This window comes from Sitodiplosis mosellana, unplaced genomic scaffold (genome assembly GCF_009176505.1).
Source record: "Sitodiplosis mosellana isolate CC-2019 unplaced genomic scaffold, AAFC_SMos_1.0 Smas_scaffold_6226, whole genome shotgun sequence".
NCBI classification, from domain to species: Eukaryota; Metazoa; Arthropoda; class Insecta; order Diptera; family Cecidomyiidae; genus Sitodiplosis; species Sitodiplosis mosellana.
Window position 1 is genome coordinate 16,770,452 of NW_022601467.1, and position 27,562 is coordinate 16,798,013.

The following is a 27,562-nucleotide window of genomic DNA, read 5'->3' on the forward strand; positions in this document are numbered from 1 at the left end:
GTGCAAAATTAGTAAGAAACAGATAAGCTTTATTTATTTTCATGTCAATGAATATATTCCATATTGTATTTTTTTTCCACACTTGAGTATACAATTCAATGAAAAGATACGTTGTTATTGTGCACAGCACAATCTCATCAATTGATGTCAGTAAATCATTTCATTTAATCAAAACTCTATAAATAACGAAAACCATTCATTTGAACAAAGAGCACTTGTGGTGCCTCTTCAGTTGGCCACAAGAGTGCTCTGGCGTTCGCATTTTCGACGACTTCAAAGTAAACAGCTGATTTATTTGACAGTCGTCAGAATATTCTGCATTTGTGTGGATGGTTAAGTTCGTGTTTACAATTAAAAATGTTCTGTTCGTTGAGATATTGTGTTCGTACATTGAATAAATCGTCCGTTCTGGTTGGATTTCGTGGATGTTCGCAATTCGCTGAACAAACTCAATCGCATTTCGGCAAAAATGGACACTATGATATAATCATTGTTGGCGGTGGTGCGACTGGCATTTCCTTAGCCGGCGCAATCGGTAAGTCAAAGTCAAATGAAAATAGAATTTGCAATTTACTTAAATTATTCTGAATATTTGTAGCCAAGAATCCAAAATTGAGTGAGAAAAAGGTATTGTTGTTGGATGGAGCACCAAAATTTAAGGGCTACAGCGAGAATACCTACAGCAATCGAGTTTATGCCATAAACCACAATACGGTTAGATTGATGAAAGATATTGGAGCATGGGACACCATCAAATCAATTCGATGCCGAGCTGTCAAACAGATGCAGGTGCGTATACCATTATCAATTTCCATATGATCGTTGTCAATAATAATAATAATTGATTTGTTTAGGTTTGGGACGCATGCTCGGATGCTTTGATCACATTCAATCACGACAATTTCATCGGTGATGTCGCTTACATCGTGGAAAATGATGTGCTGGTCCATTCAATATTAAAAGAGCTAGAACCATTCGATAACATAACCATAAGAAATGATACAAAAATTGATAATGTTCAACTCGAAAAGGACGGATTAACATACAGCAAAGTACAATTGAGCTCTGGTGAAGATTTCAGCGCTGAATTACTGGTAAACATTGATTTATTGTCCATCTGAGCATTTATTTTACAGTTTTTAGATCTTTTTCTTCAAGTATTTAAACATAATGAGTGCCTGTATTAACCTTAAGCATCCCAATCTCCTTGCAAACATCATCGATCTTCCTGCTGAGAACCGTTTGCATATTATCCAATTTATTGGTTAGTTCATTCATTTGCGTTTTGACCGCACGAATCTTTTTGTCAAGTTCGATGAAATTCGACGAAATGCATTCGACAGCAGCTGGTTGATTGGTGTTCACGCTGTTCGGTCGACGTTGACTTTTCATCCAAAATCGATCTTTTTTCGTTTGATTTCGTAAAAATGGTTCGCCGCCACACCGTTTATTCAGCGAATCTGCAAAATAAGCCATGTTTTGCTCACGCTTTCGTCGTCTCATGCTTACATTTCGATCACGACGTTCCGCAACCAATTTGTAAACACCCATTGCTAAATCTTTGGGCAATCGTCGATCTCTTGGGTCATTTGGCCGAAAACTGAATTGCAAATGGTATCGTGATGTTCGCAAAAGGGCAGCCTCTTGACAGAGTCGAATGAATTTCGGTGGTGCGGATCGCAAAAGTTTCGAAAAGAAAAGACTCTCTAAACGTGCAACCAACTCCACTTGTCGTGTTAATCGATCCAAACCAGCCGACGCTTGTAACCCTTGAATATCGCTAACTGCCAAACCAACCAATAAATTGGTTAGAATGATGGTGACAAGCACTACAAAGGCAAAGAACAATAAGTGCGATGTGACTGGAAATTGGATTTTGAACTTATCGTCGTAAAAAATATCTTCGAATTCCAATTCGCCAGACATCATTGTTATCGTTTTTAACATTGTCCAGAAAATCGATTTGAATGCTGGATACGAGTTAAACAATACACCGAAACTCAATCCAAACGCAATTAATAGACAGCAGTAGGCGAGTAGAAATTTAGCGAAATTTACAGCTACTTTGGTGAACATTTGCACGTACAATCCAAATATTGGAAATCGACCCACAATCATCATCAGCTCCATCCAGACGAGAAATATCACAATCGCCGCAACGTGATACTGACCGTCTGGCACTTTTTTCAAATCATCTATTACCACTGTGGTTGGCGTCTGAAAAATGGAATGAATCGAATTTAAGAACAAAATTCAGTTTTTATCATTAGAAATTCATATTGAGTGAACGAAATATTATTATTGTAATCAAACTCACTGCACATAGAAACACACCGAGTATGATAACCATTTGAACCCAATTCTCCCAGCATTTTACGTACAGCGTAAAACCGTGAGCCATTTGAAAAAACTCTTTGAAAAGAAGTACAAAATTCATGATGATCACAAAATACCCAATTGGCTTAACGTAATATGGCGGTTCACAATTCACTGGCTCTGGTTCATCAGGTGTAGTTGAATATGAAAGAATCCCATGATTTCCAGGGCATTCTTTTTCATATACTCCAATGATCAACGCAGAGAACAGTATCACAAACAAAGCATGATAGAACAAACTGAATAAAAAGAATTTCCGAATTCGATGCCATTTCAGGAATAAGAATGTTTCGCACAATGGATGCTTTAGAATACGCTTTTGACCAACTTCGATGAAGGCAAGCATCAAATCAGTTTCACCACGCTGCGGATTCGGTACCAACAGTCGGAAATCCATTTTTATTTCGCAATCGACATCGCCGATTTCATGCTCATTCACTTTGATCGAATGATCGAATTTGGAGAGAAATTTTGGGATGACCTCAGGCGTGCGTCGAACAATAAACGATAATGCGGTTATACCACCACCCGTTCGAGCCGTTATATCGGCACCGTACTCTGGAATATTTGGAACAAAAATTCGATTACGATCAAATTATTGACAAATTTTTATGATTTAAAAAAAAAATAAATAAAAGAAAATTCATTTTTACTGTACCTATCAACAAAAAAGCACAGGCACTGGATTCATTGAGTGCAGCTATATGCAATGGCGTATAACCATAGTTATCGGCTCGATTAACATCAACGCCAGCCAAAAGTAGATTCCTTGTACAATCCAAACATTTAGATTCCTTTACAATAGCCGCATGCAGTGCACTTCGACCTTCCGTATACGTTGCATTGACATCAGCGCCATTTTCAATGAGAATTTCCACAGTTTCGGCACATTGTGATAAGCATGCTAAATGTAGCGGTGTTTTTCCTTCGATATTTTTGGCATTGACATTGGCCCCATGTTCCAATAGTATTTTTACACATTCCGTATAGTCATCTTCGGCGGCCAAATGTAGGGCGGTCATACGTTTTTTACCAAATTGCGATCGAACATCGGCGCCATGGGCCAGCAACAATTTCATGCAATGAATGTTTCCCAATGAAGCCGCCGTATGCAACGGAGTTTCAGTATAAACTTGCGGTGTATTCGGATTGGCTCCATTCTTTAGTAGCACTTCCACGCAGGCAATTGAATTTTTCTCAACAGCAATGTGCAGAGCGGATCGTTTCTCAATACCGGCATTCACTTGTGCCTTGTTATTAATCAAACATTTAACACACTCAACACTGCATGCATTGCAAGCACAATGCAACGGTGTTATTTTCTTTGCGAAATCCCACTGATTGACCAAGGCTCCTCGATTGATTAACAATTTTACAATGCATAAATTGCCAGTGGAACAGGCCAAATGCAGAGCACTTCTACCTTTGTTGTCCGTACAATTGACATCTGCGTAAAAATCATTGAGAAGCCTCTGTACCAAATCACGACGGCCCATTAAAATTGTCAACAAAAGTGCATTGTTCACATCATCCGGTGCAACGGTGAAATCCTGCCCTAAAACCCATAAAAAAATTACATCACTGATTGATTTCATTGATTATTTTCGTCAATTTCATTTACCATCCATATCGGCCGACGTTAAGCTGTTTAGTATGGCTTCGGCATTTGGTATATCTTTCATGTTTTGGTCGTCAACCTGAAACAATCGCCATATTTCAAAATCAGCCGACTGCTGTTGAATGTTGTTGCTATGGAGTTTCAGTGTTTCATTCTTAAAATCACCGCAGCACGTGCTCTCACTCGTTATGCTTTCACTCCGTTTGTCATCTTCATCATCATCAACTTCATCGTCGTCGACACACTCCGATACGTTATCATCATCGTCGATTAAAATCGACTCCTTTTCTTGACTTGAAAGTTCGCGGTCACGGCGCATACTATTTTCCTAGGTTTTGTGCATTTTGGAAAGAGATAAATCACTTTTTATTTTCATCAATTATAAATTATTCATTTTCATTTCACTCAACACGTACTATAACTGTGAGACGCACACTTTCCATTTCTTTGATTCATAGAACAAGGCGACAGCCACTGTCTGTTGAAAGAATACACAATCACTAATGATCGTCGATTTAAGTTTTTGAATTCCCGTCGTCTTCTATATCATCAACGCTAATCGGTTGCTACGTGTTTTTTTATTTTATTTTCTATAATTTTTGAAATATGATCAGAAAAGAGCAAAAGTAATAAAAAAAAAAAACGAAACGAAAAAACAACAACCTTTTTCCAAGGACTATGCTTGACACGGCTATTAAATATCACGATAATATCACTACAACAATAAATGGATATCAGTAAAAATAGACAGAAAATGTATAAATATTTGTGAAAATCTTAAATTGTCACTGTCCAATTTCATGAACGAGTCACAGAAAATGTGTCCCGTGAACGCAATTTACGTGTAACATGTGAATAAAATACGAACAAATTGTGAAAAACTAAACAAGCCGAAACGCGACGCTTCTTCTATTCCAATTTCATTCGCTTATGGAGGACTCCAAAAGTGAATTGTTTTCGCACAAGTTTCGAATTGAATTGATCACTTAGGAAAACTTGCTTGTTCACATGTAAATATACAACAAAACCATTGAACATTTACCACAAAACGGCCGTTCAAGTGTTCAATTCGCAGTTTGAGTGATGCCAATAACAGATATGTTAACGATTTGTTTATATATTTCGAACGAGTACGGTGGAATATTCGTTGTTTTTTCCGTTCGTTTCTTTCGGATTCGTGGTTACACGGTTTTAAAATTTGAAAGTGCCAGTGATGAATCGAGGCTTCGAAGAAACAAATTGTAATTTTAAAATATCACATCACAAACGGACAAACTGCAGAAACACACAATAACTGTACAGATGAAGCAGAACCAAAAAACCGAATTCGTGCGGTTCGATTAGCAACTTTGCTACGCTTCGGATTGTGTGTAAGCGTTGGTGCGCCAATCAAATGGAAATGACTTGGGATGGAGAGTCACGATCATGAAAATGTAGCTCAAATGTGATAAAATGTAATTCGCATGTGGTGGAAATGAACACATATTAATTATGTCGTTACAGAAGTTCAGTTGCGCGTCTCTGTTGCCGAAAGTGAAAATAGAAAAGAATGAAAAAAGAATGCGACACAAAAAGTATGAAGACATTTTGGCGAGTTTAAGTAATGTAGTCTTGTGTTATTTGGGAATTCGGCGTTTAATTCTTACCTTGTAAACAATGAAACCTAAAAAAAGAGAGTGAATAATATAAACAAAGCCGAAAATGAAATGAAAAAAAAAAGTCGTTCGTATCTCTTGATTTGGTCTCTTTTTCTCTCTCGCTTTCGCTATTGCCATGTTCTCTCAGATCTAATTCGTGAATCCGGTGTGCGAACGTGCAAAGTGTGGAAAACCCCCCGCAAAAAAAGAAGATCATGTGAGGGAGTAAATAAAGTGCGCCGCATCGATCGCTATAATTTTTCATTTGCACATATATGTATAGATTGTTTGTTTTATTTCAAAATGAATCGACGCTGTTGTTTATCCATGCTCAATTTTATAGCATTTAACATCGTTATGGTGTGAAAATAGTATACTCTATACTGTCATCCGCGTGAAATCCACACAAATCGCTCGTTTTATGGAAATTTGCGAATGTTTTTATTTTTTCTCATTCAATTCCTCTTCCGACGCTCCTATTGATGCTATGAATAATTTTCGAAGCCATATTGATCCAGTCAATCAACACTATTTTTCGCGTATTTTTTTTCTCTCTTTCTCAAAACATTGTAGCGATACTTGGAACATTCACCATTTCCCGTAAATTAATTTCTTGACCTTCTGAGCTGAATAAAATTCCATTTTTTTTTAATTTCTTTTTTTCTGTCTATGAAGGTTGGGGCCGATGGAGCCAATTCGTTGGTTCGCAAACAGATGGATGTGAATTATTTCGCACTAAACTATAATCAAATGGGATTGATTGCAACGGTTGAATTGGGCGAATGCGAAGACAACTTCGTGGCATGGCAACGTTTCCTACCCAGCGGTGTGATTGCTCTTCTACCACTATCCGATAAACTCAGCTCAATCGTTTGGAGCACCGATATCAAACACTTCAAACAGCTAATGCAATTAAACGACGCTGATTTCATCGATGCCGTGAATAATGCATTTGTAAGGATTTTACAATCATTTTATATTCTATTTCAAAGCAGGTGATGTTTCACTTGTTCCGTTGAAAAATTATTAATTGGATTTGTTCGTATTTATTTTCCAAACATGTCGGTTGCAGTATCAAAAGTATGAAAAGAATTCGATGGTGGAATTCGCAATGGGTGCCGTACGAACGATTTTAAATAGCAACTCACACTCTGTGAGACAATTACCTCCGCAAATAACCGGATTGTATGGGAAATCGAGAGCTGGTTTTCCACTCGGTTTTGGACATTCTAGTAGCTATGCCGGTCGTGGTGTTGTTCTCATTGGGTAAATTACGTGTTTTTCATTCAGGAATTTTGAAATGGGGAAATTCGATGGAATTCAAGAAAAAAAAATTCTTCTTAAACTCCTTCTCTTTTTAAACTCGCTCAAAACAAAAATATTTTTCAAGAAATACAATTTTATTCAGAATGAAAAAAAATGGAAGAAAATAGTTACGAAAGCGAGATGTTTATTTAGAAAAATAATTTTGATTATAAACAAAATTAATTGATTGAAAAACATTTATTTTTTTTTTCGTTCATTTTCCAGAGACGCTGCTCATCGCATCCATCCGTTGGCTGGTATGGGATTAAATCTTGGATTCGGTGATGTGAAATGTTTAACCGATCATTTGGCCAGAGCGACATACAATGGGTTCATGCTGAACGAACTAAGTCATTTATGTGAATATGAGCAGCAACGTTTGAAACTCAATGTACCGATATTGTTGGGTGTACACGGTTTGCAGTGTCTTTATAATACAGATTTGAGTCCAGTTGTACTGGCGCGCAGCATTGGTTTGCAGATCACTCAACAGATGGCACCCATGAAGGTACGTTCATAGACGTTCATAGAAATCATGTCTACGTGACTCGTTGCGCTTGTGAATGTGCTAGAAAATCTAGAAATTTTTGTTCCCACAAACATGTCACTGCATGAAATCTGTTGTTGCACTAAGACCATCACAAGTGAACAAACACATTTCGTACATGTGATTGTTTGTGTGCTCATATGTGATTCATTTATGAACAATGAAACTTTCAGATGTTTTCTGTTTCTTCTTCTTCTTATTCATGAATCTTGCAAGATTGCAAGATATGAAGAAATATCGCAATATATTGCGTTAAATGACGACTTTCATATATGAATTTTTTTAAGAAATTGAGACCAATTTTTGTTATTTTTTTTTCAGAAATTCTTCATGGAAAAGGCGATGGGATAGGCTCGAACTTTGGCTATTATTTGTAATTAGAGAAAATAAAACTTTCTATTGAAAATGAAAAAAAGTTTTGAATTCTTTCATTTAATTGTCTATAAAATACTGTACTTTTGGCTTTTGATTCAAAATAATGTTGAATTTAGTAGCACAAAACATTGGGCTATGTTGGCCAAGGGAAAATTTTCATTCCACCATCAAAAACTGTAATGAAACGAAGAAAAAAGAATTGGGTAGGATTGAATGAAGGTCAAAATGTTGCCAGACAAAACATTACATATTTGGTTGCTTCATTCCAATAATAATAAATAGTCTGCTGCAAAATTGTATTGATTATCCTCCTACATGGAATATGATTATCTAACTCAAAACAAGTATAGAGACGGTTCTGTACATTTCTGGATAATTCGCGTCAACAGCTTTTGATGTCGTAATTTGCTTGTTTACTGCATATTTTTGGAAAGTAATAAACAAGTCGATTCAAATGCGGCCAATTGGATGCTTGTAAGACACATTCGATACTAGTTATCATTTGAAATAGTAAACATAATTTTGGTTTTTTTCCTCTGAAAATTATAATGTGATTCATGTCGTATCATCTCATTAGCCAATGGAATGGTTTTTGAACCGAGTTCATGGATATTATCTTATTAATTTCACTGTATTTTCCTAATCAATACCGTCTGCACGAATACAATTACACTAGCATACAAATTTGTAGCACTAGTACAGGGGCGAAGTGCAATAGTCGAAACAAAGAAAAATGAAATTCAATATGACCAGATTGAAAAGAAAGAGAATTTTCATCGATTAATTTGAGAAATTTCGAAAGTTTCATGCATAAAATGTGCATCAAAAGTGGAAAATTCTGGAAGTATCGAATCGATCTGATAAAAAATGAATATTTCAGTGGAAAAAAACACGTATTCACGTATGACGAATACACATATAGGTGAATCACTCGATGCGCATGTGTAAGTGCTATACTGTGCTGCACACATGGGAGAAGTGCTAGAACGGAGCAAACGGTATAAGTAGAGGTGCTGTTGCCATGATGAAATCATTCAGTTTTTGTGATTCGTTGAGTGCGCACCTCTCCTTAGTACAAAAAGTGTTGAATCGTTGAACAGTACTACAAAGTGAAAGGTTATTTTTTTTTTCTCGTCATCGCACAGCAGTTTAACAAAGAGAAAAAAAATACGAACTGAACATCGCAAAACGAAATCACAAATTCAGGTGTGTTTTGGGTGTATATAGTTGCATATTTATTACAGTAAATAAATCCCTTTACCACAAAAAAGACATTTTTACAACCAAAAAAAAAGCGAGAATTTACTGCGCATATATTACAAAGCCAAGGTTAAACGTATAGACGGCCGCCATCTTGAAAAAAATTTTTTTTCATTCGGTCGATACAAAAGAAAGACTTTGAAACAAGAACCAAATTAGTTACCGTAAAATAAAAAACGCAATCAAATATCAAATGAAAATGGTTTCAACACACATTATTTCAAATTACGATGTACGAAAGGGCCGTGCCTTTTCATTATTCGACTGGATTGGAAAAGTGAAATGTAAGAAGACGGAAATGCGTCGCAAGCGACGTCATCAAGACTTACGTGTGGCGGCCATTTTGACAACGGCCCTCATTAGCGCTGAACGAGAAATGCGTATCAAACAACAGGAACGAGCATTGAAATGGGCCAAACTAAATTTAGAAATTAGTCAACAAAGTGAACCAAAATCAGCCGAAGAAGAGGAAAAGCATAAGCGAGAAGTTAGCGAAATGTGGAATAGTGAATTGAGTGAATTAGATGAATTTATAAATAGTTTGAGCCAAATTAAAACATCGGTAGTGCGATGAAGAGAGGGCAACACACATGTACAGAGAGTGAGAGAGAAAAATCGTGATACGCGCACACACACACACACACAGGCACACACACATTAATAGGAAAATACAGAAATTCATAAGCCGTCGGACAAACAAAGAAATGAAAAAGAAAAGCTTCCTTTTACCCACAACCACATACAGAAATACAACATCAAACAAACAAAAAATCCACAAAACAGACAGAGAAAAGCAGATATTTTAGCCAATTATAGTTCAACGGAAAAAAAAAACAGTCAGTCAGGGAACAATTAATTAGATCAAAAACTTCTTTTTTTTTCATTGCCTTCTGCCTTTGTTTGAACAAGATGAAATGATATAATGATTCACATTTAGGGTCTTGTTTTTGCAAACAACCATCCATAGAATTTCTGTATAGTTCTTTTTTCGTTTAACATTGTGATATATGGCAAATATACTATGCTAGATTTTTCATTTGCAGTACGAATTCAGTATGTGAAAAGTGACGCACTCATTCGACGTCCCGGGCATGAACGCTTTGGTTCGTCACATATCCAGCTAAACTATTTAATTGGTTTGTAGTGATCACTTTTAATTTAAAGCATATTTATTCTCCTACTCCCAGGATGAAGAACGTTTTTTTTTTTTCTTCTTTATTTAAAAATAATTTTCCGTTTTTAATTCGTTTTATTTAAAAAGAAAGAAAAAAAAACTTTTTTTTTTTTTGAGAACTGAGATAAATTTTTTTTTCTACCCAAAAAAAAATTTGACATTGAACTGATTCATATTGAATCTTATAGCCGAATTGTAAAACTCATCAAAACAAAAACTATTTAGCATTAAATAAAAATGTAAAAAACTGTTTTTATGTAAAAAATACATTTTATATCTTTCATTTATTTCTACAGCGGAGCACCATAATTAAACTAACCATTTTTCCTATGTATATCTTTCAGTCTTTCTGGGGTCGATCATTCAATGGGTTGAATGAAATGTGGCAAGTTGAGAGAAGAGAGTTGAGCGTGTTTCGGTCTCATTCATGCATAAATGTATGTTGCAGTCGCAAAATGATGGAAATGAATTGATGTGTTCGCGGCGAATAGGCAGCCAAATTCTTTATCGTGTGGGTCGTACGCGCTGGTCGCGCTGGTCTCGATTATCGATTGTTTGAACAAAAACTGGTTCTGTGTGTCTTCTGTGTTCTGTCTACCATCCGAGAGAAGAGGAGAGATAGGCGGGTCAGCTGTTAGCTTGTGTGGAGGATGGATTGATTTGCGATTCTGGCTCGGTCGTCTGCATCCAGATACCACAGCTAATGCGCGTGGCGAAACCTTCATCCTTGTTCCCAAATCGACGCTTTATCGAATTGGACTCTCGCTAGACTTGGTGTCGCTTCTGCACAGATACAGTACTCACAAACAGACAATAGTGATTGTCACACCCAATGACGATAACTCAGGTCACCCTTACATTTTGAACATCATAAACCCCATAAACTTTATCTTTTATAGAATGAAAAACAAAACATTTATCTCGAAATCGAAAAAAAAACCAAAACACATACCAAACGCATACCGAAAATTTGGGCGCAAACGTGCGACAATTTTCTGGCGGCTTGTACGCAAACATGGCATCGCCAACGGGGGCTGACTTTCTACTACTACTACTAGCTTACTCATCGACTGTACGAAAAATTGGCACACATCGAGCTTAGCTGATGACCGTGGTGTCTTCTTCTTTTTCTTGTTTTTGTTTTCTTCCTCTTCTTTGAATGTGTTACCGTTTAATAGAGAAAGTGGGTCGCACGGAATGACAGTCGGTCGGGCATCGCAGATATTGTTTAGTCATATGAAACCGCCTAGGCGCTGAATGGCATCATATCAGTCATCACAAATCACACATAATCTCGTCGACCAGAACGTGAACTGAAACTGCATCACTGATTCACATTGTCCTCTACTACCCGAACAAAACCAAACTCACAAAACGAGACGTTGCAAACGTTAGCGTATTGATAAGTTGCTCAATATTTAACAAAATCAAACAATTCTATCCCACAAGTCGGCTCCTGAATGGTGCGCGACGCCTCAACACTAATGAGTCTGTTGTATTCTTTAGCAGCACTAGATCAATAGCACACACACACACACACACACTCGCACCGCATAAAGTCGATGAACGCAACGATGAATCGATCTGCAATTCGGTATCATTGCAATGCATCGCACCGTGAACGCACGTGATAGCAGCTCGTAAAACATACACACTCTATCGAGAGACAGAATTTCGTGTCCACTTCAAGGATAAGTGATAATTGCAGACTTAAATACAAACACCTTACCCTTAAATCGTTCCAAAAAAAAAAAAACCAAACATACAACATCTTAAAGCGGCTTCGAAAGCTGTTCATTTACTCATACAATTGCTGTTTCTTCTTCATCTAGACGTGAATTGCCGTTCTTTGTGAGAGAACAAATACGGTTGGTCGGGCTACCAAATCCGTTTTGGTCGATCCAGTGCTAGACTTTCACCTCACACTCGAAATGTTCGATAATGAAGATCGTGTAAACAACAGACCTGTGGTGCTAAGGCAATCAATTTTCTCACATTTTTTTTTTCTTCTTTAAAAATTCAAACAACATACACAAATCGATTAGCAAACCAACAAAAAAAAAACATTTGTTCCGAAATAACACCCCATCCCAAACCATAACCGGGGTGCAATTGTGTTCCATTACCAGTTTTTTGCAGAAAATTTTGTTTACGAAAGATAAAAATGCAGCTAGCTGAATCGTATCACGCACTTGAGACGTACACACAGCCATACCAAAGAGTGAATCGGTCAACGCATACTCATAATCAGCACGTGTCTTGCAATTATAAGCGAACAAAATTGTGTTTGGTCGATAAGTAGAATCACATTCAAGTTGAACATTCAAAAAAAAAAAAAAAAAAAACAGATCGCATCCGGGTGTTACCACCAAACGGATCGCTTAAAACCATAAACAAAAGTCTTCGTCTATTCACTAGGAATTAGGACAGATAATTGGCTGTTAAAATTGTCGGTGGTGTGTGTGAGGTGATCCCATCCGCAGCTAGTCTCTCTGATACACATGTGAGCGTACGTGCGTGCAGAAACTGCAATAGTGGCTACTGTTTTCGGACTGAAACACATTAGCGCAAGTGATCTCGTTTTCTGTTTTGTGTTAAAGTGCATGAATTTTTCTCTCTTAGAACTCTTTCAGCTTTACCAAAATGCCCATGCGCTCATGGGCATCCTTTTTTTTTAACTAATCGAACAGTTTTTCTTCTGATTTATTTTATCCTTCTGCCACAAGAAAAAAAAACACTTAGTGAATGTAGTTGTTCTTGTTCGTGACAAAAATTTTGTTATACTCATCAAATTGTTGTACAAACATACACACACGTAGCGGTGACGATACTAACGAGCGATTCGACGACACATGTTTGTTTCGATATCGCGTTTGGGCGGTCATCGTAAATAGTATTCAGCAAATCGATCAAATTCTCTTACACACAATTTAATTTGTATCGAAAAGCGTAAGCTAAACCATTTTCCAATTCAATTGTCGTAAAAAAATTTGTATTTCGGTTACAGGCTCTTACACATAATACCCAAATGGCTTAGTTGAATCTGAAAAAAAAAAACCTCGGTCAACCAATGTGGACGTTCAATTCCCCTTCCGTTTCGGTTTCGGTTTCAAAAACCTAGTAAAACATGTACATTTTTTTTCCTAATGAGAGAGAAACAAAAGAAAATAATTAATTGTAAAATGATTCAATCATTCTTAATCTCTCTATCTAATGTTTCAATTGATGAAAACACATTAATTTTTGTTGTAAAAATTCGTATGCAATTGTATTGTACACACAGAATGTTCCAATTTTGTAACGGAATCTATTGTAACAAATGTTGTGTTTAACGATTAAGTCCAAAAATGAAATTGTATATTGTGAAACATCTAGTCAGATAGACGAAAAAGAAAGACGCGAGCGTGCGGGCGTCCCGTGTTGAACGAGTTTCATGCTATAATTTGGACGTTACCGATCCAATTCATGAATACTCAGGTATTTTGGTGCTGCAAACCAATTTTAAACACATATCATAAATTTTATTTTTGTTATACCATTTGTTGTATTCCGGCTTTCGCTTCGGCGTCAGCCAAAAAACACTAACGGTTTCTCTTTTCTGAGCAGAGATTTTATTTTGAGAAAAATTAGAAACTAGATCATCTTTGTACCCGAACGAGTCTTAGTGTGTCAATTCACGTGCGACGAGAAACCGAGCAATTAAGTGGCAAATGGTTCCATACACAGCCTAGATCGTTTCCAATTTCATACGTTGCATACAGTTTAACTCTCAGAGAGTCATCGCAGAACAATCTGTCCACCAGCAAACCGGTTACAAAACAAACAAAACCATTTCTATTAGACACATTTTCGTAGTTATTAGCTAAATGAAACATTAATTGGCATCCAGCTTATACCCGCAATCCGGGTGAATAATTTAACGTTCAATCGAAATACCTCTTCTATTTCCGTATAGAACCTATAGCATTAGTGCGGCCGATGACCGATTCAGAGCACTCTGCTCTCGAACAAACAAAAAAAAAAAAAAAAAAAAAAACAAGAAATGAAACGAAAGTTGAGCGGGGAAACACATTTGGCCAACAATCGAACACCTTTGAGGTTTTGATCAACGGCACTCACTTACAATCAATGCAATCTACACAATATTGCTGATGCCTTCGACTGAGTATGACGCGAACTATCTGTCGCGCGGGGATGGTAAACGAATCTTTTCGAATTGCGAGCAAACGAAACCATCTTTTAGACTCATTTCAGATTTACAATGATAGACTAAGAGCAACCAAAACCACATTTGTTATGCGGTTCGAATGAGCTGTTCCGAGACTTATCTTTCACACTTCCTCCTCCGTGTGTGTGTGCGCACTGAGACGCACTGAGCAGATTCTTTTTACTTTGACTGGTTCGCGGCGCCGAACTATGCGCTTTTACTGACTAATATGACTTGGCATCACTTACATCTTTTGTTACGCGCGTGCGGGGCGTCTGACTTCTTGGGGCCATTCTTTCTTTGAATCAATCATCATACACACAATCATCTGTTCTTCCTTTGTGCATAATTACTCACCAATCAAACGGTTAGCGGTCTTTTATCAGCGATGCACCTTTCTTTGATGACACATTTTGGGGCTACTCATCCAGAATACTTACTCTTAAACCGCACTTGATACATTTCGAGCTAAATTTTACGATCTGTGGAGCGAATGTGCGTCGAATTCAAACACTTGATTTTCAATGTCAAACACTTTCGACACTATCCAAACAATTCATCAATCAACGATTCATCAGACGACAATGTTGCAGCAGTTATTTGAACCATACTAAATCATTTCGAAAACAAACTAAATTGAAACTTCAATCAGCTATCATTCAAACTGTATATGGACTTTATCACCTTGGGAAATATTCAACTCTTTATTCTTGCTATTGAAATTGTTACTACAGCACAAGTAGCCAAACATAAACACATTCGCTCCAATGCTACGAATATCTTGTTCGTTACCTGTACATTATAATTCCATCGATGGATTCGACGAACATCAAATTTGATATAAAAATCTAGAAACAGTGGAGATCGAAATCAACGTCGACGGTGCCTGGGATGATGCAAACATCGACAGCCGAGCCTGATGGAGAAAAAACAGCGACAACGGTGCATAGGATATAGCAAACTGCGACAACGGAGCATGGGATATAGAAAACAACGGCAGCCGAGCCTTGAGAGGCATGTAATCAGCGTCGATGGTATCTAGCGGGCTTGAATGGTTCAACGTCAACGGTGCCTTGGGATTCTTTGGGGCAATGGACAACGTCAGCGGAGCCTTGTGGATTTTGGACTCATTCAACGGCATCGGAGCCTTGTGACTGAGGAGGGATTGGACTGGACTGGATCATCGCCAGCGGAGCCTATTGGAGGAGTTCATCGCGGAGTGGAGCTGAGCTGAGCTAAGCTGAGGATTGCTGTTTTGGTTTTTACCAGGCAAAATGTGTGGAATTTTCTTTTAGCCATTTTACAACTTCATCACTCAACTCAAAAAAAAAAATTTCTCAATTCAAATGTCAGTTGACTGCAATTCGCACGAATCGAGCCCAAAACGATATCTTCGAGCCAATTAATCGGAACTAACACCACAAAATATCAAACTCATCCAAACACACAACATTTATTGCATATAATCCACACTGCACACACATCGCAAAAGCAGCTTTAACACATCCGATTGGAGTGCGTTGATGTTGAAAGCGTGCGATTTATCGTCGTATTGTGGGGTGATTTCGAGACTGAAATTCAACGATTTCGAAGATATCGTCTAACTATTAATCAGATTACACAACTATGATTTACCAACTCAATGAATTTTAAAGCGATTAACGAATATCATTCACGAACTTTCATCAAATCATTGTTCACATGTTTTGTTGCACCAAATTGTACATATATATAGTTTTGTTTATTTTGACAAATATCTCTATAGAAAACCAATTGCAAAAACATAATGATTTCATTTTGAGACAAAAACGATTACAAAATCGAGTACGAACCGAACGAAAAATTGTTATGCGAGAAAAAAAAACAAATTGTTGAAATACTTGTTGAATCATGAAATTTGATGAAACTGTCGATAAGCTAAGGTCTGCTTTGTATGAGATGTAACACAACTTTTCCTCGACTTGCTACATTTTGACTGTGATTTCTTTTCCTTAGGTGCTTTCAATTTGATTGTATTCATTTCTTTTGTTTGCTTTTATGTTGATATTTATTAACTTTCTCTTCGTAATTTCCTTTTTTTTTTTTATTTATAAATCCTTGTACGGTTTATAACGTTGTTGAAAAAAAAAATTATATGATTGAACCATCCTATCATCGAGCTCCGGAAAAAATTATCTTCTATGAGGAAAAAAAAAAGAATGAATTAGCGAGCCAATAAAAACGAAAAAAGTGTTGAAAACTTTTGTCTTTTAAATGGGAACATGAATAAATGCATCATTCATTTTACTGAACCGAAAGCAAAACACTCTTTTTTTCTGAATCAAGTGATTCGGTTGACTTTGAAACACAACATGGAAACTTTATCTTGCATTTATTTCGACTAAAAAAATGACATTGGTTTTTTTTTTCTGAAGCGAACAGCTAAAAGAGGTAAATATCTATCTTGAAACACTGAACTTCAATGATAATTCGTATTTAGAGATTACAAAATGTTGTTGGGATATATTTTAAAAAGTTTGGTTTAAAATGTAAGTATGAGATCACATTGAGGTATTGAAAAAAAAAGCACAGACGTTGCTCTGCTACATATTCTAGTCATCGTTGTTTGAGTATTCAAAATTATTTGTAAATGGGTAGTATGGATAACGGTCAACCGAACTTTTCAAGTTGAGAAAATCTCTTGGTGATGCCATCAACTGCATTCGTTGACGTTCCTCTTCTTGTTGTTGTTGTTGTTGCTGCTGCTGCTGAATTTGCTGCAATCGCCGTTTCTCACTCATTCGCTGTTGATAATAGTCCGTAATCCACAATGGTTTGGATGGTGTACGTTTTGCAGCAATCAAATTGCTATCGCACACTAGACTTGAACATTTATTATCATGGCATCCAACACAGATACCGCAGCACATCATTGTACCAGCACAGCGTTCACTAATCGTGCCCCATTCCTCTTGGCACACCTCGTCCGGACCTTTCAAACAACTCGTCTTATTGCAAATGTTCCTTTCGTAGCCGTATTTACACTCGAGCTTCGGATTTATTGGCTCAACGAATTTTGAACATTGCATGTGTAAATAGGTATTTCTGAAATCAAAAACAAATTCATCAAAATTTATTTCAATAATTTTTTCGTTTATTTCTTCATTTTCGTTTATTTAATCGCTTTCGATTCAATTATTGAAATTAATTTCAAAATAATAATATCAATTTTAAAAATTAAAATGGTCAAATTAATCGTCACTTACCCGAACCTACACAATGCACCGTTGAAAATACAGACGAAAAATATGGAAAAAATTAAATATTTTGATGAAGAAATCATGATGATTTTGGTTGCTAGAGAAATCGCAAAAATTTCAAATATCCTAATGAACCGATGGCTCTAAACTGTGGTCGAACTGAATCGAGCGACAGCCTTTTATACGCTGTGATTTCATGGTCATTTATTTCATTTGCACTCCACCATTCTATTCTCCTTTTTTTTTATAACTCCTTAGAATACTTAATTATGCGATTTTTCAACCCCCTCAGAAAAATCAGACAACAAAAAGCAAGAGCCTGTTGTTACCAAGTCGGTGGTGATGCTATGGTTTGGATTCGCGAAGAAATTCAATCAAGCAGAATTAATTTATTCAGTTGGCGATTTCAAGTGCGGGATACCAAAATATGAATTGACAGATTTGAGGTTTTCATTTTTTTTTTTGCTTCCATGACTTTGGTCGTACGCGTTCGGTTAGAGTGTAGACGTCAGTTTTGCATATTCAGTTCAGAAAAAAAAATTCACATGTTTCGATTGATTAAAAATAAACGCCGTTTTTCTCATTTCATCTATCGATTTATATTTAATTACTTCCTTTGCATTTTTTTTCTTTCTACATAAAATATCAATAAAAATTGTTCACTCCCACTTTCTGGTAACGTCTTTGTAGTCTCCATCCTGCGAAGAAAAGAGCACACAAATCAATTAGTAAATTGTTAAAGTAAAGAAAAGTAGAAAGAAATTTGCGCGTGGAACGATACTCAGCTGGTGAATCGTAGTTTTTAATTGGTGGTGTATTTGCAGGTCCTTTTATATTGAGAGTTAACAAATTTTCATCCGGTTGAATGGCTGCTTGATACAATTCCTCCGATTCGAGCCGAAGTTCTTCTAGTGCCTTGTTTTGACTTTGTAGAATATTCCTGCAAATTTGATGCAGCTCCAGCTTTTGTTGGCGTTGGAAGCGAGTCCAATCTTTCTGCAGCAAAGCTCTAGATTCCTTTTGCTCGTCGCTCAATTGAACTGGTGGACGCTTACGAGCACTGAAATTTAGACAGAAAGAAAATGTTATTGAATTGTTCATTCAAAGTGGCAAAATAAACAAAATTAAATTTAATATGATATTTACATTTGATCTTCTATTTTGTGCAATTCTTTAGGCTTCTCAATTTCTTCGATCGGTTTCAATTGTCGACTATTTTTTTGCAGACGACGGATTTGCTTCTCGATTTTTTTCTTCCTTCTGTCGAGACGAGCCTTGACGATGGCCGGATCAAGACGTTTTTTCTTCTTCATTGGTTCACCGCATACCACTGGTGTCATGTGGAACTGTTGTTGTGAACATCTTTGTATGCCTTTGATAGCATTGCTAACACATAACCTTAAGGAAAAATTAAAATTTCACAATAACAAATTTGATTCGCAAAAAATGATTAGCTAATTGAATTTACTTGGAAAATGCAGCAATCAAGGACATTGTTTAAATTCTGAAAATAACAATTGATATATTTTTCAAAATCAGTTAACTATTTTAAATTATTTTTTTTTTTTTTGGTTGGGCATATCCAAAATACAAAACTACTTATGCCACAACCTATAAATGCAGGTACGACGACACATTTGACATTTCGAATTGTGACATTTCGACTGTCTTCATATTTCAAACATAGAAGTTGTAACAACACGGTCAACAAACGACTGCTAACGCTTGAGCAAGTGCGTACATTTCAGTAGACTGTGTAAAAATCGAAATAAACAAAAAAAAAAACAACAACGCGCGAAAAAGTAATTTGACGAAAAATGGATTACCGATTTTTCATTGATCCAAAAATGAAAGCATCCAAGTATTTGGTGTATAAATGTGACAGTTTGCCGATTGAAATGGTATTAGCAACGGATAAAATGAACGCCAACTCGTATGAAGACTACAATTTCTGCATTGAAAAGCATAAAACAATGAATCTAATCCAGATCCGACTGAGCAGCGTGCGTGATAATACGGCCGTATTCATTTGTACGATCGATAATTCGAAATTTGAGCATTTCAAAGTGGAGCAATCGTTGTACGTAACATTTGAGGCGTTTGTGAATCACATCACGGAAATGGTCGAAAAGTGCCGCCAGAAGCAGATGAATATGTTGCTAACGATGGTGAACAATGGCTTTGAACCGAACAAACAGCAAAAATACCGATTGCAATTCTACGAGAAGGGAACATTGAAGAATCTCGAGCACATCAGCCTACCAATCGAATCGGCACCATACGAAGTCATTTTGTTCCATATTAATCAAACGTGCGCCTATTCGCAAGAAGAAAACCGAATACTGATGCAGAAAAATAACAATCTTCAATTGGAGCTGGCTCAAAAGGATGAACAAATTGGCCTGCTGAACGGTGTGATCAATGGGCAAAAGCATAATTGGATTGAACAAGAGCGGGTGTTGAAAGAACGATGTAAGGAACAATTGACTCGACTCGAAATCGAAATCAAAGAGCTTAACGATGGAAAAAATTACCAATCACAAGAGTTTGAGAAGCAAATATCCGCATTCAAGGCACGTGTCGAATCGTTGATGAAGGAAAACTACACGCTGACCGAACAACTGCAGAACGAACAAAAACAATCGGCCAAACTGCGCAACGATGGCAAAAAAGCATTGAACCAAATAGCGAATCTCAATCAACAGCTCGAGCAAATGAACGGAGAACGGATGAACCAACAGAATACGGTACAAAAAAATGATAAAGCGGTAGCGGATTTACGGAAGCAAATCAACGATCTCGAACAAAAAATGATGATATACAAGAAACAAAAGCAAGAATTGCTGGCTGAACTGGAGGCAGAGCGAAACATATGCCAGATCAAAAAGGATGGCTTGAAAATGGCCACCGAAGATATTTGCAATGCAAACTCAATCATTCGCAAGCAGGCGGCTGAGATTGATATTCTGCGAAAGAAAGTTGAACTACGCACCGAAGTGGCATTGAAACAGGAACAATTGCTTCGAGATGCAAACAAAGGGAAAGAAAACATGGGCAATGTCATTGGGAAAATTGATGAGGCGTTAAAAAAAAATACGGAGCTAAGCAAAGACACGGAAAATCGCATCCAAGCCATTCGAGACAAGACTAATTTGATTGAAAGCAAATACAGAGATCGCATCGATGACCTATACGACAAACTGTGTACCGTTTCACAGCCAAAGCAGTCACAAAACAACATCAACAATGCATTTGGCTATGGCTACTAAAGCATAAATTCTTAGATTTTTATTTCATTTGAAATGTAAATATTCGCACGATTCGTTCATTCAAAGTATAAATAAAATTATTTTTATATCGAAAAAAAAAAACAATAAGAGAGTTATTTCCATTGGTAGTATTCAATCCAAGCAGTCCGTTGTTGGCTTGTTCGAATTTCGAATTCGTAAGTATTCGATTGTACGTAGGTAGGACTTTACGTAAAGTGTTTGTTGTTACGTATGACATTTGTCGTATATATTTTTCCCCATTGTGAGTAAACTACTCGATGACTTATAGACATTTGGAAAATCAGCAGAAAAAAAAGAAGTGCAACTACACTTGATAGCTTGTGTTAAGCACTAATTCACTGCATAGCGAATAAAATCATTCCAACAGGATAGTTGTACATTCTGTATTTATTACAATTTAGTTTTCGCTTCAAATTTAGATATAAATAACAGGATAGTTTAATGGACGCCATCGTTGGAGAATCATATGTGTCAAGAACTCATAGCGATCGAAATAATACGGCTTCAGATGAAGGCGGTTCGAGTGATAAGAATACTCGCAAAAACACTAAATCAACTAGCAGACGTCAACCAGAAACAACATATGGCGTAAGTACAAAATAGATATGAAAAAAAAAACCAATGATGATACTGTGAACTAAACTTGTGTTTGTTTTCACGAATAGGGAATGGATGAAAGGCAGCCAAACATTGTTAATGATAACGAAGAGGTAGTTATACGTAGTGGGCGGCCCAGCGGAAGTAGTGGCGATCGTCATCCGGGTGGTCCAAGTCATGCAGAACCAGGCGATGAGGAAGAAGAAGGCCTTAAATACGGCGCTCAACATGTGATCAAACTTTTTGCACCGGTTTCATTGTGTATGCTGGTCGTTGTTGCAACCATCAACTCCGTGAATTTTTACTCCACAAAAGATGTGTATCTGTAAGTGAATCAATTGTCGTTGTTTGATGCGATGCATGTTTAATGAATGCGTTTTTCTGTATATTTTTAGAATCTACACACCGTTCCATGAACTGTCGTCAGACACTGGTATGAAGATTTGGGATGCGCTCGCCAACTCACTGATCCTAATGACATTCATCGTTCTTATGACCATTCTGCTGATATTTTTATACAAGAAACGATGCTACAAAATTATTCACGGATGGCTCATGCTCTCATCCTTTTTGCTGCTATTCATTTTTAGCTACCTGTATCTAGAGTAAGATATTGCCTATGAATGATGAAGAATTTTGATTTTTGTTTGGAATTTATCGATTTTTAATTGATTTGATTGTGCTATATTTTAATATTTGTTTTCATCATTCGCACAGAGAACTCTTGAGAGCCTACAATATTCCAATGGATTACATTACGGCACTGATGATCATGTGGAACTTTGGAGTTTGTGGAATGATGTCGATCCATTGGCAAGGCCCATTGCGACTGCAACAGGCTTATTTGATATTCGTAGCCGCACTGATGGCATTGGTATTCATTAAATATCTACCCGAAGTAACGACATGGGTTGTTTTGGCTGTGATTTCTATCTGGGGTCAGTTTTTCTTCCATTTTCTTCTTAAATTTAAAACAAATGTTTATGGATTTCATTTTTGTTCGACTTAGATTTGATTGCTGTTCTGTCGCCGAAGGGTCCATTGCGTGTGCTTGTTGAAACAGCACAAGAACGTAACGAGCAAATCTTTCCAGCATTGATTTATTCTTGTAAGTTTACAAAAATGTTCTTTTAATATTCTGCAACAAAATATTGATATATTCAAAATGAGAATATTTTTCTGCCAAAGAAACACTTTAATTAAAATGATATTCTCCCATTAGCTACTGTTGCTTATTCGATTATGACCACGACTGAATCGACGGATGCGGAAACTGGTGAGAGAAATGTCAGTAGACGGCGTCAAGCTGAGCCAACAGCATCACCAACGGCATCACCAACGGCAGAAGGTACGGATTTTCAAATGGTCACGTTTAAAGAGAATGGAACGATTAGTAAGCAAAACCAAAACCCAAAAGACACACACATTTAATAAGCAAATTACATGGCCATGCACATTGCACACACATTAAAATCGTCAGGGGAATCGGTAGATTTCAAAATTGTTAATAATATTTTATTTTCGCGTCAGAAGCTGGGTTCTCTGAAGAGTGGTCTTCGACAAATGAAGAACGGTCACGACAACGTCAAGTGGAGGTACAAGCTAACATTGCTAGCAATCCAAATCGGCCAACTGAATACCGCACAGTGACAGCACCACAACAGCCGCCACCTCAACAAGAAATGGAAGCTGAAGAACGTATGTGTTGCTTAGAACAAAATCCATTTTTTGCGCATAATTTCTATTCCTATGTCTTTCCTTGTCTTAAATTTTTCTATATCTACTTATTTTGTTCGATAGGCGGTATCAAACTTGGATTGGGTGATTTCATTTTCTATTCGGTTCTTGTTGGCAAAGCATCGAGCTATGGTGACTGGAACACAACCATTGCATGCTTCGTTGCAATTTTGATTGTAAGTTCACACCATTGGTGAATATAAATGGAATTTTTAAAAGAAAAAAAATAATGACTAATTAAATTTATGTGATCTATTTCCATCAACAGGGTTTATGTTTGACATTATTATTGCTGGCCATTTGCCGGAAGGCGTTACCCGCTTTGCCCATATCAATATTTTTCGGATTATTATTCTGTTTCGCCACAAGTGCATTGGTCAAACCGTTTGCTGATCATCTGTCCGCCCAGCAAGCGTTTATTTAACGTCAATTTTAATACGATTCTGAGCGATGAACCTGTCTTTTTTTAAACATTTAAATTTAAGCGAGTTATCAATAATAAATTAATTTAGGCTATTTACATTTCAAAATAAAACAACAACAAATATGCTCTGAATTTTTTCCCCGTCATTAAAAAAAAAAAAATTACTAAATTTTAAAGCGACAACAGAAATGACCGAATTGAAAAACGGCTCAAATCGGTTTATCTCACACTGTAAACATTATTAATCGTTTTTTTATTTACAAAAAAAAAAAATTAGGTGCGCCAGTCGGTCGCCACAAATGTAACTAATTTCGGTATGACGTCCAAGTCCAATGTTTTCCAAATGGACGCATGACTGATTTTATTTAAAATTCGAAAAAAACATTCAAAATTTAATTTTATTTCCGCATTAATCAAACAGAAGAATATTTAAATTGTATTTTCAAAGGAAAATAAATAATATCGACAGCAGCGAAAGTGTTTTTAATTTTTTTTCTTTTGCAAATTTGAACGATTCAAGTCATTCTTTGTAAGATGAAATTTTGTAGCTAATCGCAGACGATGAATTTAATTTTTAATTTTGATGATTATTTTAACGCAAATATTATGAACTGAATAAAAACGCTCTCAATCTTTTTGCTGAGAATGCCATGAAATGGAAGCACAGGAAGAATATTTACCATATATGCAAATGCCAGGTGAGACACTATGTGAAAGTACTAACAAAGGAATGTACCTACAAGATTCTGACTTTTCTTCTGAATTGCAACAAAAATAAACCAAATCTCACTTTTTCATGTCATCTTCGGTATTTGTTGAAATTCGATAGTTCAAGCCATGCAGATTATCATCCCAAAAAGATTCAAATTTGCCGACATATTTGGGATAAGGAAGCTTTTGTTACAAATGTATAAAAATTGACGTCTATATGTACGATTCAAGTCGTCCTGATCCAGTCGTCCAAATTCCACAGCATATTTAATAATTACGACCAATTTTTTTTTATTTAAAATTCGAAAGAATAAACATTTATTAGATCCTTATTCAAGTTTATAATTTTATTTTCGCATTAATCAATCAAAAGAAAATATAATTTGCATTTTCAAAGAAAAATAAATAATATCGATAGATATACTTTTTTTTTTGACAATAATCAACATTTTGTGTTTTAAAAGAGAAACAATGAACAAAGTTTTTTTTTATTCTTATGTTTATGTTGTTGGTTTGTTTTTTCAATGACAATTCCTTTTACCGCTTATTTTCTGTATGTCTGTCTGTCCGTCTGTTTTTTTCCTTCGTTTGTCACATTTCATTTTCTATATTTAATTATATTACTCTCTCAGTTTACTTATGATTTTCATGTCTTAGTCGGTTTTTTTTTTTTTTTTTGAGTGAATTCATGTGTCTGATGAATTCAAAGCGGGAAAAAAATGCTGTTCTCTATATTGTTTCTGTTGTGTATGTATGTGCTTAACCATTCTAATGGATTACACGGGAAATCGAATTCAGATTCGGATTTGTTATGATGTTGTTGCCGTTGAAGACGGTGCTATTGTGATGGGCCTGGTTCATTGACGATTTCGTCATCAGCAACAGAGGTTGTTGACGATATTTTGTGACTAGTTGGTGTAATGTTATCGCTGGTGTTACTTGTGTCGCTGGTACAATTATTTTTCGGTTGAGTGTAGCGACTTGAACCAGATTCCGATTCAGCCGTTTCATTTTCTTCCAAATGCTGGAAAATATCCATTAAGTGATACTCGATTTTTCTTAGCAATTTGCGTTCGATGTCCTTCTCTAGGCTCTGATCATTTTCGGTGGATGTGTTTATTGGCAATGAATGTGATTCGGGCGATGATCCCGTCGATACCGACGATGAATTCGATAAGCTGGTGGGTGATGTGGATAGATTTGGTTTCGGTGGTCGCGGTTCAATCACACTCTTTTTACCATTCATTTCATCGTCCTGCGGCTGATCGTCAATGTCAGTGCATTCGGATTTCAATGATGTGTCTTTTTCATCGGATTTCGGTGTCGATGTTGTTAGCGACGTTGATGCGCTTTGTTCATCCTTTTTGTTGCTCTCGTTTGTCTTGTTTGTCGACTGAGTTTCGTAAAAATCACTGTCCGACGACGACGATTTACGCTGCTTTTTCATTGGTGGTGGAGTTGAATCTTCATCTATTGGACATACAAATTGGTAAAATGTTTAGGTTTTTTGACGCAAAATAAGTGATTTCATAATTGATTTTCAATCAAAATTTCAAAATAAACATTTCCATTTCAACATACCTTCCAGAGGTGAATGTTTGTCTTTGAACCGTGAATAAAAAGTCTGCAAGCAACGTTTCATTTCACGCAATGTAAATGTGGGTATTCGAACACCTCTTTGAGTTATCGCGCACAATGCCAGCAAATCGCCGCAGATTTCCTCATAGTTTTCTTTCGTAAGTAACGTTTGGCATATGGATTCAATCATACGATCGATATGTAAAAGCGAGACCTGTAACCAAATTCACATTCGAATAAATTAGTAGCGTTCCAAAAAAACTGAGTTAAATTTTTGTTTTCACAATAGGGAGCCATACCTTTGGAAAGTATAATTCAATGAATGTCAATATGATTGGATCATTGAGCGAAACTCGCTTTTCACGGAGAATTGCATAAATGTAATCGATAAGATTTGAGTTTGATAGCAGCAATTCGATCCATCTGCAGAAAAGAAATGAAAATCGTTTTGTCAATTATTCGATAATTAATTGAATCAATATTTAAATTTATTGTAAATAAATATTGGATCGTGATTAAAGTATTTTTCCCAAAATCCACTTGAATACGTACTTGTGCGTGGTTTTGTTGTTGTGAATGCCGACCCAAAATCTGGGGAATAGATTGAAATGCATTGCAGCACCTTCAATACCAGCCAAACAGTGAAGATTAACAAGCGATTCGTTGAGTGTGTTCATATTGACAGCCATTCGCATCATAACGTCCAAGAAATCGTGGTACGGGCGATAGAATACGTCCAAACCGGCATCAAACTCCTTGTCAACGCCACGTTGAATGATTTGTGATTGTGGAACGCTCATTTGAACCATGGAGCTCATTGAACGTGGTGGTCGCGGATGATTCTTTACGATATTATTGTATTGTGCTTTGGCACTGCTACGCCGTGGAAAATATGGTCCAATCGGGCCGATAATATTCGGTGAATCTTGAGCTTGCATGTGACATGACAGCAGCAGTGGACACAAAATGCCAATGACTTCGAGATTTGGATTTCGTACCAATTCTGTGAGAACATCAAGAGCCAAACTACGCATCTGCGGTGGATTGTGCGTATTAAGTAGAGTGGCCAGTCGTCGCACAGCGTCCGGCAGATGTTTCAGTGCACTGGCTGGTGGCCGTTTCTTTTGTTCGCGTGCATTTATTCGCAATGCTTTCACAAGCAATGCCAATTCCGTTAACAACTCTTGTAAATCGCCCGACACATGACACGCCGTTGCCTCATGATACATGGAATGTAGAGTTATCAATGCTTCGAAGCACATCGCTATTCCACCATTGTACACAACAAACAATCGATCGTCGTCATTATCAACCAAAATTCGTAGCGCTGCTATCAGTGTGCCCCACGAAACGCGAGCATCGATGCCAGTTAAATAGGCAGACAATGTGGTGCGGCGGAATGTCGCGATTTCGCGTTGTTCAGCTTCTGTATCGTCTGCATGTCGAGCGGCAAATAGATTCATCAATGAGAATAGCTCGTCAACGGC

General features: G+C 36.8%; 8 protein-coding genes across 14 annotated transcripts; 4 read left to right on the plus strand and 4 right to left on the minus strand.

The window, feature by feature from the left end:
• The first annotated feature begins 89 nt into the window (after positions 1–89).
• LOC129578276 (ubiquinone biosynthesis monooxygenase COQ6, mitochondrial) lies at positions 90–16,796 on the plus strand. Of its 2 annotated transcripts, XM_055466575.1 has the most exons (10): positions 90–535; positions 599–789; positions 855–1,094; positions 6,307–6,585; positions 6,704–6,897; positions 7,162–7,444; positions 7,805–9,064; positions 10,162–10,254; positions 10,637–15,775; positions 15,853–16,796. In XM_055466575.1, the coding sequence occupies exons 1-7, from the start codon at positions 358–360 to the stop codon at positions 7,832–7,834; spliced, it is 1,395 nt and encodes a 464-aa protein (XP_055322550.1). In that variant the 5' UTR covers positions 90–357; the 3' UTR covers positions 7,835–9,064; positions 10,162–10,254; positions 10,637–15,775; positions 15,853–16,796. The 2 variants fall into 2 exon arrangements, with proteins under 2 accessions (XP_055322550.1, XP_055322551.1); XM_055466576.1 differs by lacking the exon at positions 10,162–10,254.
• LOC129578269 (transient receptor potential channel pyrexia) lies at positions 1,074–5,464 on the minus strand. Of its 3 annotated transcripts, none has more exons than XM_055466564.1 (7): positions 5,037–5,464; positions 4,658–4,709; positions 4,411–4,584; positions 3,998–4,322; positions 3,035–3,931; positions 2,318–2,934; positions 1,074–2,217 (listed from the first exon to the last, which is right to left on the minus strand). In XM_055466564.1, exons 3-7 carry the CDS (start codon positions 4,435–4,437, stop codon positions 1,162–1,164), a joined length of 2,922 nt encoding a protein of 973 aa, XP_055322539.1. In that variant the 5' UTR covers positions 4,438–4,584; positions 4,658–4,709; positions 5,037–5,464; the 3' UTR covers positions 1,074–1,161. The 3 variants fall into 3 exon arrangements, with proteins under 3 accessions (XP_055322539.1, XP_055322538.1, XP_055322540.1); XM_055466563.1 differs by having other exon boundaries at positions 4,863–5,464; XM_055466565.1 differs by lacking the exons at positions 4,658–4,709; positions 5,037–5,464 and having other exon boundaries at positions 3,998–4,356; positions 4,411–4,484.
• LOC129579485 (uncharacterized) lies at positions 9,417–9,692 on the plus strand. The gene has a single exon (XM_055469595.1). It carries the CDS (start codon positions 9,417–9,419, stop codon positions 9,690–9,692), a length of 276 nt encoding a protein of 91 aa, XP_055325570.1.
• A 145-nt stretch (positions 16,797–16,941) lies between the features above and the next one.
• LOC129578280 (uncharacterized) lies at positions 16,942–17,902 on the minus strand. Its single transcript, XM_055466585.1, has 2 exons — positions 17,745–17,902; positions 16,942–17,583 (listed from the first exon to the last, which is right to left on the minus strand). The coding sequence occupies exons 1-2, from the start codon at positions 17,819–17,821 to the stop codon at positions 17,091–17,093; spliced, it is 570 nt and encodes a 189-aa protein (XP_055322560.1). The 5' UTR covers positions 17,822–17,902; the 3' UTR covers positions 16,942–17,090.
• Positions 17,903–18,312: 410 nt separating this feature from the next.
• Positions 18,313–19,380, minus strand: LOC129578279 (39S ribosomal protein L40, mitochondrial). Its single transcript, XM_055466584.1, has 4 exons — positions 19,207–19,380; positions 18,885–19,136; positions 18,525–18,798; positions 18,313–18,436 (listed from the first exon to the last, which is right to left on the minus strand). Exons 1-4 carry the CDS (start codon positions 19,230–19,232, stop codon positions 18,398–18,400), a joined length of 591 nt encoding a protein of 196 aa, XP_055322559.1. The 5' UTR covers positions 19,233–19,380; the 3' UTR covers positions 18,313–18,397.
• Positions 19,363–21,109, plus strand: LOC129578275 (spindle assembly abnormal protein 6 homolog). The gene has a single exon (XM_055466574.1). The coding sequence runs from the start codon at positions 19,556–19,558 to the stop codon at positions 21,005–21,007; it is 1,452 nt and encodes a 483-aa protein (XP_055322549.1). The 5' UTR covers positions 19,363–19,555; the 3' UTR covers positions 21,008–21,109.
• A 120-nt stretch (positions 21,110–21,229) lies between these two features.
• On the plus strand, positions 21,230–24,257 carry LOC129578274 (presenilin homolog). 4 transcript variants are annotated; one of them, XM_055466569.1, is made up of 9 exons: positions 21,230–21,616; positions 21,694–21,950; positions 22,021–22,230; positions 22,343–22,563; positions 22,635–22,733; positions 22,848–23,018; positions 23,156–23,323; positions 23,426–23,538; positions 23,631–24,257. In XM_055466569.1, the coding sequence occupies exons 1-9, from the start codon at positions 21,470–21,472 to the stop codon at positions 23,784–23,786; spliced, it is 1,542 nt and encodes a 513-aa protein (XP_055322544.1). In that variant the 5' UTR covers positions 21,230–21,469; the 3' UTR covers positions 23,787–24,257. The 4 variants fall into 4 exon arrangements, with proteins under 4 accessions (XP_055322544.1, XP_055322545.1, XP_055322546.1 ...); XM_055466570.1 differs by having other exon boundaries at positions 23,159–23,323; XM_055466571.1 differs by having other exon boundaries at positions 22,848–22,973.
• A 557-nt stretch (positions 24,258–24,814) lies between these two features.
• On the minus strand, positions 24,815–27,556 carry LOC129578271 (ubiquitin carboxyl-terminal hydrolase puf-like). The gene is made up of 4 exons (XM_055466567.1): positions 26,628–27,556; positions 26,375–26,498; positions 26,079–26,289; positions 24,815–25,967 (listed from the first exon to the last, which is right to left on the minus strand). The coding sequence occupies exons 1-4, from the start codon at positions 27,536–27,538 to the stop codon at positions 25,336–25,338; spliced, it is 1,878 nt and encodes a 625-aa protein (XP_055322542.1). The 5' UTR covers positions 27,539–27,556; the 3' UTR covers positions 24,815–25,335.
• Positions 27,557–27,562: the final 6 nt, after the last annotated feature.

Coding starts and splice junctions, on each gene's coding strand:
- LOC129578276 (XM_055466575.1), top strand. CDS start 358: ATGTTCTGTTCGTTGAGATATTGTGTTCGTACATTGAATAAATCGTCC. Junction 536..598: donor TTCCTTAGCCGGCGCAATCG/GTAAGTCAAAGT, acceptor GAATATTTGTAG/CCAAGAATCCAAAATTGAGT. Junction 7,445..7,804: donor AACAGATGGCACCCATGAAG/GTACGTTCATAG, acceptor TTTTTTTTTCAG/AAATTCTTCATGGAAAAGGC.
- LOC129578269 (XM_055466564.1), bottom strand. CDS start 4,437: ATGGAAAGTGTGCGTCTCACAGTTATA. Junction 4,323..4,410: donor GTGTGCGTCTCACAGTTATA/GTACGTGTTGAG, acceptor CACAAAACCTAG/GAAAATAGTATGCGCCGTGA. Junction 2,935..3,034: donor CTGTGCTTTTTTGTTGATAG/GTACAGTAAAAA, acceptor CAAATATTCCAG/AGTACGGTGCCGATATAACG.
- LOC129579485 (XM_055469595.1), top strand. CDS start 9,417: ATGCGTCGCAAGCGACGTCATCAAGACTTACGTGTGGCGGCCATTTTG.
- LOC129578280 (XM_055466585.1), bottom strand. CDS start 17,821: ATGATTTCTTCATCAAAATATTTAATTTTTTCCATATTTTTCGTCTGT. Junction 17,584..17,744: donor GGTGCATTGTGTAGGTTCGG/GTAAGTGACGAT, acceptor TTTTGATTTCAG/AAATACCTATTTACACATGC.
- LOC129578279 (XM_055466584.1), bottom strand. CDS start 19,232: ATGTCCTTGATTGCTGCATTTTCCAA. Junction 19,137..19,206: donor TTGATTGCTGCATTTTCCAA/GTAAATTCAATT, acceptor TTTTTCCTTAAG/GTTATGTGTTAGCAATGCTA. Junction 18,799..18,884: donor CACAAAATAGAAGATCAAAT/GTAAATATCATA, acceptor TCTAAATTTCAG/TGCTCGTAAGCGTCCACCAG.
- LOC129578275 (XM_055466574.1), top strand. CDS start 19,556: ATGGATTACCGATTTTTCATTGATCCAAAAATGAAAGCATCCAAGTAT.
- LOC129578274 (XM_055466569.1), top strand. CDS start 21,470: ATGGACGCCATCGTTGGAGAATCATATGTGTCAAGAACTCATAGCGAT. Junction 23,019..23,155: donor TAAAGAGAATGGAACGATTA/GTAAGCAAAACC, acceptor TTTTCGCGTCAG/AAGCTGGGTTCTCTGAAGAG. Junction 23,539..23,630: donor GCTTCGTTGCAATTTTGATT/GTAAGTTCACAC, acceptor TTCCATCAACAG/GGTTTATGTTTGACATTATT.
- LOC129578271 (XM_055466567.1), bottom strand. CDS start 27,538: ATGAATCTATTTGCCGCTCGACATGCAGACGATACAGAAGCTGAACAA. Junction 26,499..26,627: donor AACAACAAAACCACGCACAA/GTACGTATTCAA, acceptor TCTTTTCTGCAG/ATGGATCGAATTGCTGCTAT. Junction 26,290..26,374: donor TTGAATTATACTTTCCAAAG/GTATGGCTCCCT, acceptor ATTTGGTTACAG/GTCTCGCTTTTACATATCGA.